The sequence below is a fragment of the Balaenoptera ricei genome, chromosome 11 (assembly GCF_028023285.1).
Source record: "Balaenoptera ricei isolate mBalRic1 chromosome 11, mBalRic1.hap2, whole genome shotgun sequence".
In the NCBI taxonomy this organism is placed as follows: domain Eukaryota; kingdom Metazoa; phylum Chordata; class Mammalia; order Artiodactyla; family Balaenopteridae; genus Balaenoptera; species Balaenoptera ricei.
Genome location: NC_082649.1, coordinates 44,339,924 through 44,358,920, shown reverse-complemented (window position 1 = coordinate 44,358,920; position 18,997 = coordinate 44,339,924). Strand labels below are relative to the sequence as shown.

At 37.7% G+C, this 18,997-nt stretch overlaps 1 protein-coding gene across 24 annotated transcripts in view; it reads left to right on the top strand.

Annotated features, from left to right (window-relative positions):
• Nucleotides 1–18,997, top strand: part of DST (dystonin) — a 510,328-nt gene that overhangs the window by 454,503 nt on the left and 36,828 nt on the right. For all 24 annotated transcript variants that reach the window (XM_059939019.1, XM_059939025.1, XM_059939006.1 and 21 more), the window contains 10 exons: nt 634–837; nt 2,106–2,337; nt 3,159–3,385; nt 4,830–4,952; nt 5,085–5,186; nt 7,236–7,337; nt 9,657–9,830; nt 10,139–10,294; nt 16,380–16,577; nt 16,922–17,050. In XM_059939019.1, the coding sequence (XP_059795002.1) occupies nt 634–837; nt 2,106–2,337; nt 3,159–3,385; nt 4,830–4,952; nt 5,085–5,186; nt 7,236–7,337; nt 9,657–9,830; nt 10,139–10,294; nt 16,380–16,577; nt 16,922–17,050 (1,647 nt within the window). The remainder of the gene's footprint in view (nt 1–633; nt 838–2,105; nt 2,338–3,158; nt 3,386–4,829; nt 4,953–5,084; nt 5,187–7,235; nt 7,338–9,656; nt 9,831–10,138; nt 10,295–16,379; nt 16,578–16,921; nt 17,051–18,997) is intronic.

Genomic DNA, 18,997 nt, shown 5'->3' with positions numbered 1-18,997 from the left:
ATATATGTACATAGAACAGACTCACAGATATATAATGTAATATATATGGACATATTTTATATTGGTTTACATATAATGTAATGACAATCCCTTGTGGGCTTAAATCCCCCTAACTTAGCTTTATCTGTCATTGTTCTCTCTCAGCATTGTGTCTACCTTCTACTGTGCTTTTTTTCCTCTTCCTTTCTTCCTCTCCCTCCCTCTCCCTTCCTTCCTTTTGAATACTTTTTGTATGTATCATGAGTGTGCAGAAAGGAATACAGAGAGTTATGGCTCGGTCTCTGTAGGTTGGGATGTAGTGAGTTCATAATCCTTTCATGTAATATGACCCTTGGCTAATACTCTCGTCAGACTGTACTGCTCTTGGTAGGAAAGTCGTAATGAACTGGGATTCATTATTTCACTCATCCAGCATTTTTGCATGTGCCCTGAAAAGGACTTTGACGTGACCAGACTGTTGTTTAATCTTTGTGTCAGGGGATCTCTTCCTGGCAGAGGGTTGTATGTTCAGTGCCTTGTGAAGGGAGGGTGTTTGTCTGGAGTTTCTGGCCAGCTGGATGCGCTGGGGATGTTGACAGCTGTACTGTGGAGGTGTGCCTCTGAGAAACTGAGACGCTGTTTGCTTTGTTATAGCAACTGCGAGAGTTGATAGCCGAACACAAGCCGCATATAGATAAGATGAACAAAACTGGGCCGCAGTTACTGGAATTGAGCCCGAGGGAAGGCTTTTCTATCCAAGAGAAGTACGTGGCTGCTGACACTCTCTACAGTCAAATTAAAGAAGATGTCAAAAAGCGGGCTGTGGCGCTGGATGAAGCCATTTCTCAGTCCGCTCAGGTAACGCTTTGCACCAGCAGTGCGATGGTCTCCCCGACAGCAGAGTGTGGAAAGACATTTCCTGGATCTGCTGATTCAATTCCAGCTAAAATTGTTTCACTGCATTAACTCTGAGTATTGACGTTTTGGTCTCTGAGGTGATATTTGCCGGTGTCCAATCCTTATATTTCTCTGCCTGCCTATATATAAATAAAACATAATTTTCAATGATTTAAGAAACATAGAGCTGTCATCGTTGTCCAGATACCTAAATAAGTGTCCGTCCAGAGTAGAATGCAGTGTTTGCCATTGGAAGAGATGAAAGAATGTGTTATTATCATCATTAATGAAACATTCCCAAGACGGCAATAAGAAGAAAGACTATGAATGCTAGGCTGAATAAGAAGGAAAACATATGCAGTTGGAAATCGATTTTTTTTTTCTTGTTTCGAAAATACCTTTTTCAAGAAGTTGATTTGCAGTCACCTACAGATTTTCCGTTTTGAAGGTTTTGGTTTTTATCGTTAGATACACTGGCATGAGAGTGGTCCATTTTCTGTAATCCTGACTGATGATTCCTTTAATGTTGAGGATAGTGTGGAATCTATAAATGAACAAGTGTTCGTAACTTTGCTTCATTGTCTGTGGTGCCTTAGCAAGTGGAAATTTAAAATTCTTTCATGGATCTGACTATGTGTTTGGCCAGGAATTAAATATAAACTTCCATTACAACATCAGGAAGGTTTCTGGGTTTTTTTAACTTTTTAACATTTTTTAGTTCAGGAAACTCATAACTTAAGAAATCCCTTTCACCTCATCAAAACTGCCCATGAATTTTACATTTAATAATATAACTTTTTGAGGATGCCAAAATAATCAGTAAAAGTGAATAGAACTATCAGTGTTGATAGACAAACACCCAGATTATTGAACCTAATTTTCAAAGTTAATTTGAATTATGATAAGATGAAGCACTAGTAAAATGCTGCTGTCAAGTGGTCCAATTATATATTAACATAATACAGTTTCTTAATGAATTTACTCAGTTATTTGCAAGAAGCAGTCCCATCCCCATAAGCAGTGTGACACAGAGAGGTGCATATGAGTTGTGATTTTAGGAATGTCTTCACACACCAGCTGGATATAACTCTTTGGATGGATGTGTTAACAGAAAGGCCAAGGTTTCATTCTTGACTGTGACATTAGATAGGTGTGTTATCATTTTAAATCCCACCCTTGGCGTCACAGGTCTTTTCCCCCCATAAATGGCCCTTCTCTTTCACTCCCAGTTCCACGACAAGATCGACCAGATCCTGGAGAGTCTGGAGCGCGTGGTGGAGCGTCTGCGGCAGCCGCCTTCCATCTCAGCAGAGGTGGAGAAGATCAAGGAGCAGGTCAGTGAGAATAAGAACGTGGCGGTGGACATGGAGAAGCTGCAGCCTCTGTACGAGACCCTCAGGCAGAGGGGAGAGGAGATGATCGCTCGGTCCCAGGGCACTGACAAAGACATATCTGCCAAAGGTAATACTTTCAGGATGAGGGAACCACTGAACTTTACTCAGAACAATTGTGAATGTTCCTTGACAGTCCAGTTGCATATCAACACGCCAGATTTTAGAAAAGGTATTGCAGATGTGACATGTTTGGGGTGGAGGGGCTGTGCACACCAGTCCCTTGTTAATGTCTTCCTGTGTTTGTGAAATCAGTTGAGTAACTACAACATGTGCCATGATACAAAAACCATATGTTCTCTGGGCCCTTTAAATCAGTTGGTTAAAGCATAATGCTAATAAGACCAAACCTAGGGGTATTTTTTCCTCTGACTACACTACTTTATGTCATGGGTACTCTGTCCCATAGCCGCAGAAATGGTAACCAGGACACTAGCCAAGCACCTTAAATGTCTGAGCTGGGGTCAAAAGGAAGGGCCTGTGCAGAGGTCAGTGGAAATTCACGGTAAGAGGACACTAGAAGTAAGCCCAAAATATGTATCCTACTTTGTTGTGTTCCTGAGATTAAGCAGACATCTCTATTCTTGGTTTGGAGAGCGTAAAGAATATACTAAGGCCAGCCTTGGTGAACTCAGGTCTCTTCTGAGTTCACATGCCTCTGAGCGTTGTCTTTTGTCAGGAAACCTTGGTTCAGGAGGAGCAGCACACCCTCAGGTCCTGTATTTGCCTGGAAAGGCCGTTGGGCCCAGTGATACCCACTAGACTGGGGTCAACCCAAATTTGGTCCAGGTTTAGATCCTTGGAAAATTGAATGATTGTTCCTGTGTGAATTAGAACGTTGTGCTTTATTGCTTACAGGGTGTGTCTTTTTGATATTGTTCTGCTCTGTAGCTGTTCAGGATAAGCTAGACCAAATGGTTTTCATTTGGGAGAACATACACACACTGGTGGAAGAAAGGGAAGCCAAGCTACTGGATGTGATGGAATTAGCAGAGAAGTTCTGGTGTGATCACATGTCACTGGTGGTTACCATTAAAGATACTCAAGACTTCATCCGGGATCTGGAGGATCCTGGGATCGATCCCTCGGTAGTAAAACAACAGCAAGAAGCAGCAGAGGTAAGCAGAGAATCTCATTTAACGTTTAAAAAATAAGTTGTGGTAGCATGAATGTTGGATTCCTTTGGTATAAATATTTGGAATTACGCTATTAGAATTTATATTTGGTTCTGAAAGTGGAATGCGCAGAGATGTAGTAGGGGGCAGAGTCCACCCACAGGTTTCCCATGGAGAATGTTGATTTAGAAAGTTTCTCTCCACCCCCATTGTTTCTGCCTTACTTCGGGGCCTCGTCATCTCTCTTTCTTGTCTAAGAAAGTAATCTGAGCGGTACCCCTGCCTGTGGAGTCTCTCTTCCCGCCAGCCTCTATCCTTGTTGCCCGTTGTCCCTCTAGCTCTCCTCTTGCTGTCCTGCTGGTTAAAAGCCCTCGAGGCGTCCACTGCCTACTGCCTATAAAGTCCAAACTCCCTGGAACACGGTATCAACCTTTTCCATCCCAGCCTAGCCCAGGCCTGTGTTTCCAAAGCCATTTTTTTTTCCTACTGCTCCTTTACCAAGCTCCTTCTCTTATGGCTTTCTCTGAAGCTGCCGTACTCTTTCTAGCATCTGAATCTTTGCACATTTTACTTCCTTACCCTAGAATATCTTTCCTGCCACTCTCCTTGGCAGATCCCACTCAAGCTTCAAGGTTCAGTTGGACTGCCACCCTCCACCCTCTTGTATATTCAGCTGAGTTAGTCCATCCCCATAACCTTCTCATCACGCAAAGGACTTAACGCAGAGCATGACTTATCGTTGGCTGTACCTCTGTCTTTCCCAGTGGGCTCAGAGCCCCTTGAATGGAATAGTCATATCTAATTTTCTCTGTATCTCCGATGCCTGGTTTGGGGCACGTTCATCCTTGGTAAATAAATGCATCTTGAATGAATAAGTGTATTTAACCAAGAAAATGAAAGCAAGGTAGAACACTGCATATCTGTCATAGTTTTTGTTTGTTTGTTTGTTTTTTTGGTACTTTACATGTCCTGGGGTAAAAATGAAAATCTAGAGTTAGATTATCCTAAATCTACTAAGCAAATTACATTAATTTGTGTGAAGTCTCTGAACTCATATGATACTTATGTCTATTTTAAATGTGTATTGCCAAACTAGTTGGTTTAAAAAACAAAAACAAAATGGCTTTCCATGCTTTTCAGTATTGTTGATTTTTTTTTTTTTTGAAAGACTTATTCTGGTATATGTTACATGGAATTATTTCCTAAATACTGTCTTTATAATAAGCATTTGACATTTGTTCCTCGAAGGACACTGTTTTTTCTTTAAAATGGCTCTTGTGTTCCCTTGTTGAAAAAATTTAGTGCCAAAACTTAGAAAACAGAACGAAGAAAATAAAAATTGATTACAATCCTGCCTCCTAGAAATAACTACCATCAATGTCTGTGTGCATCTTTTTAGTTTCATTGTGGTTTGGCTTAAAAGTAAGGCTGCCATTTCTTATTCTAGGTCATAAGGGAGGAGATAGATGGATTGCAGGAAGAGCTGGATATGGTTATTAACCTGGGTTCTGAACTCATTGCCGCTTGCGGGGAACCCGACAAACCCATTGTTAAGAAGAGTATAGACGAGGTAAAACCTGCATATTTTCTACTCTTATCAGAATGGTTTTTTAAAAGGATTTTGCTAACTAAAGCATATTTGATAGAAGTAGTTGGAAACTTAGCATATGATACTGAAAGAGTTCTAATATTTACATTGCAGTTAAATTCAGCCTGGGATTCTCTAAATAAAGCTTGGAAAGACCGGGTGGACAGACTTGAGGAGGCAATGCAGGCTGCTGTTCAGTACCAGGATGGACTGCAGGTAAGGCTTGCAGGGTCTCCTGGAGGGAGGGATCAGGTGATAAGTGATGCTTACAAATTCACGCATCAGTATGTCCCCAGAGCTGCAAGTGTGATGCAGTTAACTCACCTGCTTCAATTCATGCTTTGCCTTTTTGAAGAGATTTCTGACACTGGAGATATGTACAGATTCATATACACCCCTAAACACATTTTTATACACACATTCAGTGAAATTTACTTTGAAAAGAAATATTTTAACTTTTTAAAGTGAAAGTCGCAGTATTTTTCATAAATGGCTCAACACCAGACAGTGGAATGGAGCTGAGCCTGAGTTCTGCTCTAGAGTTGAGTGGAATAAGATGAAAGGGGTAAACACTATCTAAAAATATCACCAAGCATAGCACAAGTCAGATGTAAAGAAATTTGATTTGAAGCCAGTGTTCCCGGTGAACTAAAATAGATTTCTATTTTATTAGGTCATAATCTGTCATGCAAAAAGTGTTTTCTTCTTTCCCATGTATATAATTCCTTTTGATGGTTGTTTTTCACATCCCTCAAGGGTTCTCATTCACTTCATTAACTAGTTTTTAAGTTTATTTTTTTAATATTAAAAATTTTCCTGTCAGTTGAGGCCAACTCAGGGATATTTCTCTCCCTACCTTCCTTAACTTTATTCCATTTCCTAACAGACTGTCAGGGGTTGAACCCTTCATCCAACCATATGGAAAAGGCCTCTCTAAGTATTTCCATAACACCAAGAGAATATTATTTTTAAAGCTCAGATGAGAACATCTTTTCCCTTTTACTAGGCCACTTCATTTCTATATTTATAAAAATAAATATCACAAGCCCAGCTTTATGCCAGCAGAGAAGTGTTTTAAACTTGGCAAATATATAAAAAAATTCACTACAAGTGACACCTTATTATAACCACCCCCCTCTTTTTTTTTAACCAAAGTGATAATTTATTGGTTGGATAGCAGTGGCCAGTAACCAGTCAGGCTCTACATACGTCTGTGAGGCCAGATCGTGATTTTCACATTCGTTTGGTGGGTCACAGAGGTTGTATCCTCTCCCGGGGCTGGAGATGGCTCTGCCACCATTGCAGCCGTTAGCCCCAGGAGATCAGGCTCACAGCTGGACACGAAGGCTTGACTCATCACTGTTGCTAGAAAAACAAGGCCCATCACAGGTCCTGCTGGTCCTAGGTCAGTAGCATCACCTGTGTGGGGATGAAAGGCAGTGATGGATTAAAAGAGCTGTAGGTAAGTGTCCAAAGCTGCAGACACGCCAGAGGTTTCAAGGTTTGATTGTAAAGTGAAATGCATTTTATTTCCCAAGTTGCTGCTTAAGTTCTTAGGGTTTATCATGATCAGTTTAAACTACCAGATATTTCCCAAGGTTTTTTTCTCAGTACTGTATGGCCTGGCAACTTCATTAAATGGCAGAATAATTTTGTGTATTCAGAACTTGAAAAAAAAAAATGTGAGTGGAGCCTTTTTAGATTGTTTGTGTTGCCTAAAACGAGCAAGAAGATAGGAGATTTTGAAGTTTTGTCGCAGTTCAGAATAATGGTCTTGATCATTATACATGCAGGATTTTAATGCTAATCTCAGTTATACAGAAGAGTTTACTTGAGACAAGTTGTTTCACGTGCCAAACAGTAAACTTCTTGATTATTTGAATGAACAGATGGGTTTGAATCTTTTTCTTTCAATATATTTATACAATCTGCCTTTTAGGCAGACAGAGTACAGAGAATTTTATTTTGTGTGGTGAATTTATAAAACGTTTTTTTTCAAATAGACTTTTCTTGAAAGTTCTCAATATTCTAAGATTCTATTCAAGATAGAATTTCTTCTGCAAATTTGGATGCAAAATTGGAGGTTTCATCTATTTCATATTTGGGATAACTGTTCCAGTATATTGCCACTTTTATCTTATTTGTAAAACAGGCTCATTGCTTAATATCTTTATAGATTTATGATTATACTTTTCTATCGCACTTGAGGTGTTGTAGTAATTTCAAATATACTCTTATAATAACATGACCTAACGTGTTTTTCAGGCAATATTCGACTGGGTAGATATTGCAGGTGGCAAATTGGCTTCATTGTCTCCAATTGGAACAGATCTTGAAACTGTCAAGCAGCAGATTGGGGAGCTGAAGGTATGGGTAGGGGCTGAGAAATTGCATCAATTCAATTGCAATTGAATTGCATTTGTTCAATGCAATCAAACGTTGCATTTTTAAGTTCTTGATTCATGGGATGCTTTATGCAAATTTATTTTATATAATTGAAGTGTTACATTTTGATTATGGAACTGGTTTAATATAGTGCCCGCACATAATGGGTCATGTATAAGTGCTCGTTAAATAAAGGATACAAAATACTAGTAGTTTTTCTTACTAAATCAATTCCTGTTCATTATAGAAAAATCAGAAAATGCAAATTAGCAAAACAAAATGTTATGTACCGAGAGTCAAGCACTCCTAAGATTTGATTTATAGCCTTTCATATATCCTCATACTGGGTGTAGGATGAAGTATGGGGGCGTGTGTGTGTGTGTGTCTGACATATTACATATGTATACTATACTGTAAGGATTTTTAGAACTTTATTATTCCATAGTGTGTTATTGTCACTGATACATATACAGCAACATTTCTGTTTTCTTCATTGTGTTCAGAGTAATTCAATCAGTCCAACAGGCTAAAGAAGGATCCCGTGGGTAGATGGGATTGGATGGGCTCATAGTGTTTCCCAAAATGTTTGTTTTGTAAATGCTTGTTGTTTCCCATCTGCTTTCCTCTATAATTTTTTTCCTTTGTGGTTCTTGATCTCCAGCTGTGGAAATGGCTGAGCCGTTTCCTCTGAATTCCTCTGTGCTGATGCTCATTTATCAAAGTGGGAGCAGCTATTTCCTCCCTAATTTTAAAGTCTCTATCTACAGAGACATCACAGCCCTTTCAATGAACTCTACTAGATTTTTACATAAAATTATTATCTGGCTTTAAAAGAGTAGCATTTTTATCTCTAAGTGTGATATAGAATATTTCATTTAGAAAAAAAATTGTTTCCTCTTGAGAATTTTACTGTTACCATCATTAGTTTGTGATTTTTTTTTTTTACTCTGTCTGCTAAACACATGATATCCTTTATGTACAATTACAGGTGTGAAGGAGGGTTTATCTGGGTTTTACATATATCTCAGTAGTTTTCATACAGCACACTGAATGAGGTGATTGCCCTGAAATCAGGTGTCTGAAGTTGCATCTCCCTTCATCCACTTACTAGCCAAATGGCCTCAGAAAAGTTATCTAACTGCTCGCACTTCTGTGTCCTTAGCTTAATTGGGGATAAAATGATTTTCTTTATAAGTTTATTGAGAACAACTTGACTATAGCAAGTGTTCACTATGCTTTTGTTATTATTTTTAATTATTATTTTAATTTGCTTGAAAAAAATTAAGATACTGCTTAGCCATTAATTGTTTATTATTTAATTATTTACTATTAGAGATTAAAATCAATACTTTATGAAAAGACAGTTTCCTATTACATGTAACCACTGGCTAACCTGTATTGGTTGGCAAAGCCAGGATTATTACCTACATGTCATTAAGCACCAAGTGAGAGTAATGTTATTCTGAGTCAGTGCAAAGGATAAATAAATACTAATAAACACAGCATAGCAGGGAATTCCCTGGCGGTCCATTGGTTAGGACTCAGCACTTTCACTGCCGGGGCCTGGATTCCATCCCTGGTCAGGGAACTAAGATCTCGCAAGCCGCATAGCATGGCCACAAAGAAAAATAATATACATAAATAAATAAACACAGCATAGCTACAGAAAACACAGAGTGTTCAGTGACTGCAAGATGTGTGTGTGTTTTGAGCAGGAAATATTAATGTGAGTTTCTTAGAGATTTTTTTTTCTGGGTTTCATATATGTCAATATATATTTTGTTTTCTTCTTTCCTATAATTTCAGAACTCATTTATTGAGTATGTATAATTAGACACTGGAAGAAGTTCATCCTTGAAATTTGTTAGTTCTTTATTGTAGAGAACAGAAGTGAAATAGCAAAATTATAAATAAAAAATCGTTCCATCAGAAAACGTTGAATAAAGAGAAAAGATTTCTTTTTTTTAATTTAATTTTTATTTTATACTGGAATATAGTTGATTTACAATGTTGTGCTAGTTTCAGGTGTGAGAAAAGATTTCTTTTCATCATTTTTTATCTACAGTTTTTTCATCAGTAAACCCTGTGTTAGATTTTATTCGTCTTCACTCCACCCCAATAAAAAGTGTGGATTAGAACAAAGATCTAACCTGTAGAATTTTTGTTTGTTTAAAGTTACTGAAGAGAACCTGCTGTATAAAAATATAAATAAAATAAAATTCAAAAATTCCAAAAAAATAAAAAAATCGTTACTGATGTATAACAAATTTTCCGTGTATGCCTCTTTTTTTTAAAAAATAGCAATTTAAGTCAGAAGCGTATCAACAACAGATAGAAATGGAGAGACTGAACCATCAGGCAGAGCTCCTGCTAAAGAAAGTAACAGAAGAAAGTGATAAACACACTGTTCTGGACCCACTGACGGAGCTGAAATTGATATGGGACAGTCTGGATGAGAGGATCATCAACAGACAGGTAAATACCAATTTCAGGTTCATATAATAATGTAAAATAACTATTAAAAAGTAAAATTAGGGGATCCTGGACATAAACTTCAGAAGCCCCTAAATTCTCTTATTTCCTGCTTCTCACATGCTGTTTTTTTTAACCACAAAGTTTCCAACTTAAAATATACGAGGATATGATGATTGGGCTTCATTGGATTTGCTTAAAGACTTATGCAGCATGAAGCAATTGAACAGTTCACTCTTGTTTTATAAATGTGGGTCATCCATCCTATCAGACTCGTGGATTGATTGTCTTCCTGTCCTCTCTGTCTGCAGCACAAGCTGGAGGGCGCTCTGTTAGCACTGGGGCAGTTCCAGCACGCGCTGGACGAGTTGCTGGCGTGGCTCACGCACACCGAGGGCTTGCTCAGCGAACAGAAGCCTGTCGGAGGAGACCCCAAGGCCATTGAAATTGAACTCGCCAAGCATCATGTACGTAGCTGTTCCTGCATCCTCTCCTTCTTCTCTCTGCACTTCTAGTGTCACCAGATGTTTCTGGTCTGCTGCTTTTTTAGGCATTTATGGTTTTAACCCACGTTGCTATTTGACATTGGCAACATAAGGTTGAACTACTTACAACGCACTCCTTAAAAGGTGATAATCAAAATGTTTTTCTCATCGGTCAAGGCAGTTATTGTCAAAAATAGCAAGAATGGGGAATTTCTGGCTAAATTTTAGGAGGGCTGCATGACCAACACTGGAGGTTTAAATTTCTGATTATACCTGTGCTTGGATGAAGGTAACATAGTTTTAAAAGCTGTTGGGGGCAGCCTGACAAGTCACAGTTGTCCTGCCGGCTCCGTGTGTGTTTCCTCTGGTCACCCTTCCCTCCATGCGTCTCTCCCTTGCTGCTTTTTGGCTTGTCATATATTTCTGTCTGTCTGTACATCTCTCATCATGTTGGGGTTTGTCCTTCTGTTTCTTTCTCTTACTTTTCACTGGCTTTTTGTGTCTTAGTCCTTTTCTTTCTGAGGTAGTTTTTTAAACTATTTATTATGTTTAGAAGAGTTTTTACATGTCATGTACTTGATTGAAAGCTTATAAGTGGAAAATTTTTATCTTGAGATATATGTAAAATAGTTTCATATTGTTGTCATCTTTGTGGCACTTGGTTGATGATTATTAACAGAAAATTCCCTGTCTTAAGTCAACGAGGCTTAGTGAATAGAATATTATGCCCAGTAGAGTTTATCCTGACATTCAGCAGGCTTTCATAGAACTTTTAACATTCACATTATAGTGGTATCTTACTTAAAGTTAGGTCCTTAATCCTAATCTTAAATAAGTTTTCCTTGATTATCATATAGAAACATTTGATTATTTTACATATTAACAACATTTTAAAATAAGGGATTTATAGCACTTTAAGATCATGATATTTTTTATTATTCTTGCTTTAGTTCTTCTTCCTTCATGTGTTTCCCCACAGTAATTGTTCCCTAATTTAAATTTTTCTTCCTTTTTTACCTCTTTCTATCTGTATTTATAATCATTGCCCAGCCATATCTGATTAAGCAACTAGGACTTATTTTGCATCATTAATATTTAATATCTATTACTTAATATTTAATAATATTAAATATAATATTTAATATATCTATTATATTTAATATCTATATTATACCTTTGCTAAGAGCAGTAATGACCAGTCAGACTGACTCTGCATGTAACCAAAATGTTTATTCTCATAGTGTGAGTTTATAGCATTTACATTTTCATAAACTCAGCCATTGTCCTAAAAGTCACATACATCAGTGACAGGAACTTTGTAGAAGATGGTAGAGGTGGGAGCATGCGGCAGCCTGGTCCAGTTATTTTGGCAGAGATGAGTTAGGGACCTTTGGTTTCCTTTAGTCAGAGATCTTTTCTCCTTCCATTTCTTTCTTTTTTTAAAAATTTTATTGAAGTATAGTTGATTTACAATGTTGTGTTAATTTCCGCTGTACAGCAAAGTGATTCAGTTATACATATATATTCTTTTCCGTTATATTTTATCACAGGATATTGAATATAGTTCCCTGTGGTATAGAGTAGGACCTTGTTGTTTATCCACCCTCCATATATACTAGTTGGCATCTGCTGACCCCAAACTCCCAATCCTTCACTCCCTGCTCTGCTTCCATTTCTGAAGGTCAAAGTTCAAGGACTCAGAATTGCCAGCACAATTGCTGGAGGAAGGGAGGGGAGATTCCCATCCCTGTCCCGCCTTCTTCTCTGGCTCCTAGGCCGTGGCTTATGTAGCAGGGCTCCGACCATTTATAAGAACGAATTTTATAGAATTATCTCTTATGTTTTGACTGTGAAAATATTTAACTCTTACCTTTTGAAAGTGGTTCCTACGATAACATATCCAAGTACCTGCTTCTTATAAAGATCACTCCTTACTCAGTTGATTTTATAGCTTTTGAAAAACCCTCCCTCACCAGATGCCCCAGAACACAAGTGGATGGAGTCAGAGGAACAGTGATCATGGACGGTTCGTGCCCTCGGCTGAAATCCTTCTGGTCTGGGTTTCCCAGATGTGGGTTGTCCCTCCCAGGACGACAGATGACACTCCTCTTCTCTCCTGTTGCCAACCCGAGTCTGAGTGTAGGGGGAAGGGTTATCACAGACTTTTACCAACAATTGAGGAAGGTTTCTTCTGGTTTCCAAAAGCATAGCAGTCTTCTTGAAAGGAAACTATTACTAAGTTGTATTTGTTCTTTGAGGTAATTCTTTTCAGTATAAGAAATTGATTTTTTTAGCCTGCAGTTGCTTTTTGCACTTACCACTCTTGCCCCATGTTAGTGCATTTAAGTGTTATTAATCTATTCTTACATTCCCAACGGATAATAGAATAAGAAGGCATTATTTACTGGGATCTGTCATAGGCATTTCATATCGTATTTTCTAGTAAGAGAACAGCTAAATCGTGGAATGCTGGACTCACGTATTCCCCAGTAAATGGTGAAATCTCTTTCCCTTTAATGTTAGGGCCTCCTGGGGTTCGTTCCTGTCACCCTAGCAGTTAATTCTAGCACCCTTAAAACCAGAGACGATAAAAGAGTATTCTGTGATCATTTGTTTCCTTTTTTTTTTTTTACATCTTTATTGGAGTATAATTGCTTTACAATGGTGTGTTAGTTTCTGCTTTATAACAAAGTGAATCAGTTATACATATACATATATCCCCATATCTCTTCCGTCTTGTGTCTCCCTCCCTCCCACCCTCCCTATCCCACCCCTCTAGGTAGTCACAAAGCACCGAGGTGATCTCCCTGTGCTATGCGGCTGCTTCCCACTAGCTAGCTATTTACGTTTCGTAGTGTATATATGTCCATGCCACTCTCTCACTTTCTCACTTTGTCCCAGCTTACCCTTCCCCCTCCCCATATCCTCAAGTCCATTCTCTAGTAGGTCTGCACCTTTATTCCCGTCTTGCCCCTAGGTTCTTCATGACCACTTTTTTTTTTTTTTTTTTTTAGATTCCATATATGTGTGTTAGCGTACGGTATTTGTTTTTCTCTTTCTGACTTACTTCACTCTGTATGACAGATTCTAGGTCCATCCACCTCACTACAAATAACTCAATTTTTTTTTCTTTTCATGACTGAGTAGTATTCCATTGTATATGTGTGCCACATCTTCTTTATCCATTCATCTGTTGATGGACACTTAGGTTGCTTCCATGTCCTGGCCATTGTAAATAGAGCTGCAGTGAATATTGTGGTACATGACTCTTTTTGAATTATGGTTTTTTCAGGGTATATGCCCAGTAGTGGGATTGCTGGGTCATATGGTATGTAGTTCTATTTTTAGTTTTTTAAGGAACCTCCATACTGTTTTCCATAGTGGCTGTATCAATTTACATTCCCACCAACAGTGCAAGAGGGTTCCCTTTTCTCCACACCCTCTCCAGCATTTATTGTTTGAAGATTTTTTGATGATGGCCGTTCTGACCGGTGTGAGATGATATCTCATTGTAGTTTTGATTTGCATTTCTCTAGTGATTAATGATGTTGAGCATTCTTTCATGTGTTTGTTGGCAGTATGTATATCTTCTTTGGAGAGATGTCTATTTAGGTCTTCTGCCCATTTTTGGATTGGGATATTTGTTTTTTTGATATTGAGCTGCATGAGCTGCTTATATATTTTGGAGGTTAATCCTTTGTCAGTTGTTTCATTTGCAAATATTTTCTCCCATTCTGAGGGTTGTCTTTTCGTCTTGTTTATGGTTTCCTTTGCTGTGCAAAAGCTTTTAAGTTTCATTAGGTCCCATTTGTTTATTTTTGTTTTCAATTTCCATTTCTGTAGGACGTGGGTCAAAAAGGATCTTGCTGTGATTTATGTCATGGAGTGTTCTGCCTGTGTTTTCCTCTAAGAGTTTGATAGTGTCTGGCCTTACATTTAGGTCTTTAGTCCATTTTGAGTTTATTTTTGTGTATGGTGTTAGGGAGTGTTCTAATTTCATTCTTTTACATGTAGCTGTCCAGGTTTTCCAGCACCATTTATTGAAGAGGCTGTCTTTTCTCCACTGTATATTCTTTCCTCCTTTATCAAAGATAAGGTGACCATATGTGCGTGGGTTTATCTCTGGGCTTTCTATCCTGTTCCATTGATCTATATTTCTGTTTTTGTGCCAGTACCATACTGTCTTGATTACTGTAGCTTTGTAGTATAGTCTGAAGTCAGGGAGCCTGATTCCTCCAGCTCCGTTTTTCTTTCTCAAGATTGCTTTGGCTATTCGAGGTCTTTTGTGTTTCCATACAAATTGTGAAATTTTTTATTCTTGTTCTGTGAAAAATGCCAGAGGTAGTTTGATAGGGATTGCATTGAATCTGTAGCTTGCTTTGGGTAGTATAGTCATTTTCACAATGTTGATTCTTCCAATCCAAGAACATGGTATATCTCTCCATCTATTTGTATCATCTTTAATTTCTTTCATCAGTGTCTTATAATTTTCTGCATACAGGTCTTTTGTCTCCTTAGGTAGGTTTATTCCTAGATATTTTATTCTTTTCGTTGCAATGGTAAATGGGAGTGTTTTCTTAATTTCACTTTCAGATTTTTCATCTTTAGTGTATAGGAATGCAAGAGATTTCTGTGCATTAATTTTGTATCCTGCTACTTTACCAAATTCATTGATTAGCTCTAGTAATTTTCTGGTAGCATCTTTAGGATTCTCTGTGTATAGTATCATGTCATCTGCAAACAGTGACAGCTTTACTTCTTCTTTTCCTATTTGGATTCCTTTTATTTCTTTTTTTTCTCTGATTGCTGTGGCTAAAACTTCCAAAACTATGTTGAATAATAGTGGTAAGAGTGGGCAACCTTGTCTTGTTCCTGATCTTAGTGGAAATGGTTTCAGTTTTTCACCATTGAGGACGATGTTGGCTGTGGGTTTGTCATATATGGCCTTTATTATGTTGAGGTAAGTTCCCTCTATGCCTACTTTCCTGAGGGTTTTTATTATAAATGGGTGTTGAATTTTGTCAAAAGCTTTCTCTGCATCTATTGAGATGATCATATGGTTTTTCTCCTTCAACTTGTTAATATGGTGTATCACGTTGATTGATTTGCATATATTGAAGAATCCTTGCATTCCTGGGATAAACCCCACTTGATCATGGTGTATGATCCTTTTAATGTGCTGTTGGATTCTGTTTGTCAGTATTTTGTTGCGGATTTTTGCATCTATGTTCATCAGTGATATTGGCCTGTAGTTTTCTTTCTTTGTGACATCTTTGTCTGGTTTTGGTATCAGGGTGATGGTGGCCTCGTAGAATGAGTTTGGGAGTGTTCCTCCCTCTGCTGTATTTTGGAAGAGTTTGAGAAGGATAGGTGTTAGCTCTTCTCTAAATGTTTGATAGAATTCACCTGTGAAGCCATCTGGTCCTGGGCTTTTGTTTGTTGGAAGATTTTTAATCACAGTTTCAATTTCAGTGCTTGTGATTGGTCTGTTCATATTTTCTGTTTCTTCCTGGTTCAGTCTCAGAAAGTTGTGTATTTCTAAAAATTTGTCCATTTCTTCCAGGTTGTCCATTTTATTGGCATATAGTTGCTTGTAGTAATCTCTCATGTTTCCTTTTTAAGAGTGCTAATTGTAAAACATGGCAATGTATTAATTTTATATTTGAACATATAGCAATATATATCTTTGAAATTGTTTACTCAAGACATGAAAATTAAGTTCAATTAAAGTGAGCTTGAATCGAATGAATATTTTTAGAGCCTTTTAACTATAATCTCTATATACTTAATGTCACCAATTGCAAAACTCTTCTAATGGGAAGAACTAGCAATGTTCTCAACATAATCATTTCAGGGGATGTTGGTAGATTGAAGAGATACCGAATAAAGCTGCAAAGTTAAGGGAAAGGAAGTTCACCATTTTAAAAAGTTCATTAGTATTAAAATTCTATGTATATGTTTTAGCTTCAGAACGTTTCATAACCAGGAAATAAAAGAATTGCATTAGAAGCGATGCTAGCATGTTACAAACTAGCAAACATATTAAGTGTTATCTGAATATTTTCAGGTGCTCCAAAATGATGTATTAGCCCATCAGTCCACCGTGGAAGCCGTGAATAAAGCAGGAAATGATCTAATCGAATCAAGTGCCGGAGAAGAAGCGAGCAACCTTCAGAACAAGCTAGAGGTTTTGAATCAACGCTGGCAAAATGTTTTGGAAAAAACAGAACAAAGGAAGCAGCAGCTGGATGGTGCCTTGCGCCAGGTGAATGAGAGAATAAATCCTGAAACTTTCTGGTGCCTTCAAGACCAAGATGGCATGGCATTCTTTTATTGGTTTTCACACCCCTGTTTAGTTTTTATACTTCAAGGAGAAGAGTAAAAATAAGTGGGCTAAAGGACAGAGCTGAGAAGAACACAGCTCTCCACTTCTTAGCATGATAGTTTTATTGCTGGTTCTCCTGCTGAAGAAAAGCAAGTGGTCCAGAGGCCCCTGCCCTTGTTCAAAATGCATGGAGAGGCTTAGCAGGCTGGGATTGTTTAAGTTTCATTTTTGGCTTCAAAGTGACCATATCTGGGGCCCAAACTTGAACCTCTCTCTCACTCCAGGCTAAAGGGTTCCACGGTGAAATCGAGGATTTGCAACAGTGGCTGACAGACACGGAGCGCCATCTGTTAGCATCCAAGCCTCTGGGAGGTTTACCGGAAACAGCCAGGGAACAGCTTAATGCCCACATGGTAACTATATTATTTCCTACAGCTCTAGCCTCAGATTAAGAAACTGACCATTTTGTGTAGGCCCTGGTGATCAACAAGCTGTGGGAGAAGGTTTAAAGGATATCCAGTTTTGCAGCAGAAATCTCTATATGTAAGTGCTAGAAACACTGTTGATTACATTTTTAAAGTCAGAACCTATTCTTTATTTTAAAGTTTAGTGTGTCAGTGTATGAAAAGAGGTTTTAGCAGTCTAGGCATTTTTTAGAAGCAAACCTTCCCCCATAAAATGATAAACTTGTATGGATAGTAATATAACATTGGGTAAATTATAAACTGTGGCTCCTTGAGTGGAAAGAAAAATCCCTAAAGGAATCAGAATGGACTTAAAAATTACTGCTGTGAGCATGAGATTCCCACCCAGTTTCATGGAAGGCTGGGAAATATATTCTTGTTCTGTGAAAACAAAGTTACGTATTTGCTCCTTTTAATGGTGATGGGGCCGTATCTTCAACCTCACACCCACCAGGTTTGGACAAGAGGGGGCTTCTGTTTAATTGTCTAAGCCGGAGCATCACATCATGCCTGCGGGCTGTTCCCGCCCAGAGTCTGTAGCGCTGTCAACTCTTAAAGATGAGGAGGAAAAATAATGAAACTTGAGACTCTGGCTTTCTTTCCTAGCAGTATGGGCTGAGAAATTAAATTTAGACTACATTTGACCTATTGACATTTCCTATTCATGTCCCATCATAATTTAGCTCTAAAAGTTCTAAGAGAAAACAGTCTTTTTCCAATGTTGAATGCTTCTTAGGAAATAAAAGTAGAAGTACTTAGGGATTTGGCAAAAGAAATGGGCCATTGTACGTGAAAGTCTGTACTCTTTAGTCATGCCTAGTGTTGTTGTAAGATCTTACTAATAAAACTGCACTTGTTGGGAATAATTTTGAATTTGATGATTTGGAGAGGAAGTGACCATCTTGTAGGTGGAGTGAAGAAATACAACAGAAGTAACATCTTATTCGTTTCACAATTGCTATGAGCAGTTAAAATAAATCCTATTAATCCAGTAGAGAATTTTCTAGAATCTCTATTCCTTCTTTTAGAAAATCATTGTGTATGTGGTTTTCTTGTTGTTAATATGTTGTTTTCTTGGTGCCACAAGGGACCCATTTGTTCACTGAAAAAGTAATTGACTAAATAACTTGGGAGCACTTGTCTTTTCCATGAAATCTGGCTGTCTTCCAGATACCTCCTTACTTTCCTAGAAGTACTTGCATAGCTAGTACAGTCCATTAAGTATAAGTTTAATGAATTCTTGAACAAACATGAGTGAGGTGGTTCTCTAATAAACAAATATTTTTAAATGGTAATTTAGAAGAATATAAGTAAAAAGTTGGAAAGCACAGAGCTTATCTTTAGAATATTTTATTTTAGAAAAATATTACTTATCAGCATATTTGGTTTGGGTAGGATGTTTGCTGATATCATTTGCCAGATTATAGAATTCCATGATTTAAGAAATTCTGAAGAGTTACTGATACTTGTAATACTGTTTTAGTCATGTTCTTTGGATTTGGTTCTGTTAGACATGAAGGAAACTAGAAAACTTAGAGTGTTACTGTTTCCTGAGATTTAGCTGTATTTAGAAGCTTTGCTTTGATTAAAGCTTTCAGTGGGTGATATTGTAAATATATTTAGAGAGGGTTTTTTTTAAGGTTTAAGAAATTACAAAGTTTTGAGGCAATAAAAATGTTCTAGAATTAGTAGTGATGGTTGCACAGCCTTATGAATATACTAAAAACACTGAATTCTAGACTTTAAAATGCTGATTTTTATGGATTGTATCTCAATTTTAAAAATTAAAAAGTTGGAAATGTTAGATAGTATGTAATTTTTCAGTGGGAGCTATGATTTGACTCACATTATAATTGAATCAATGGAATAGAACTGGTCTTACTTTTGACGTGAGTG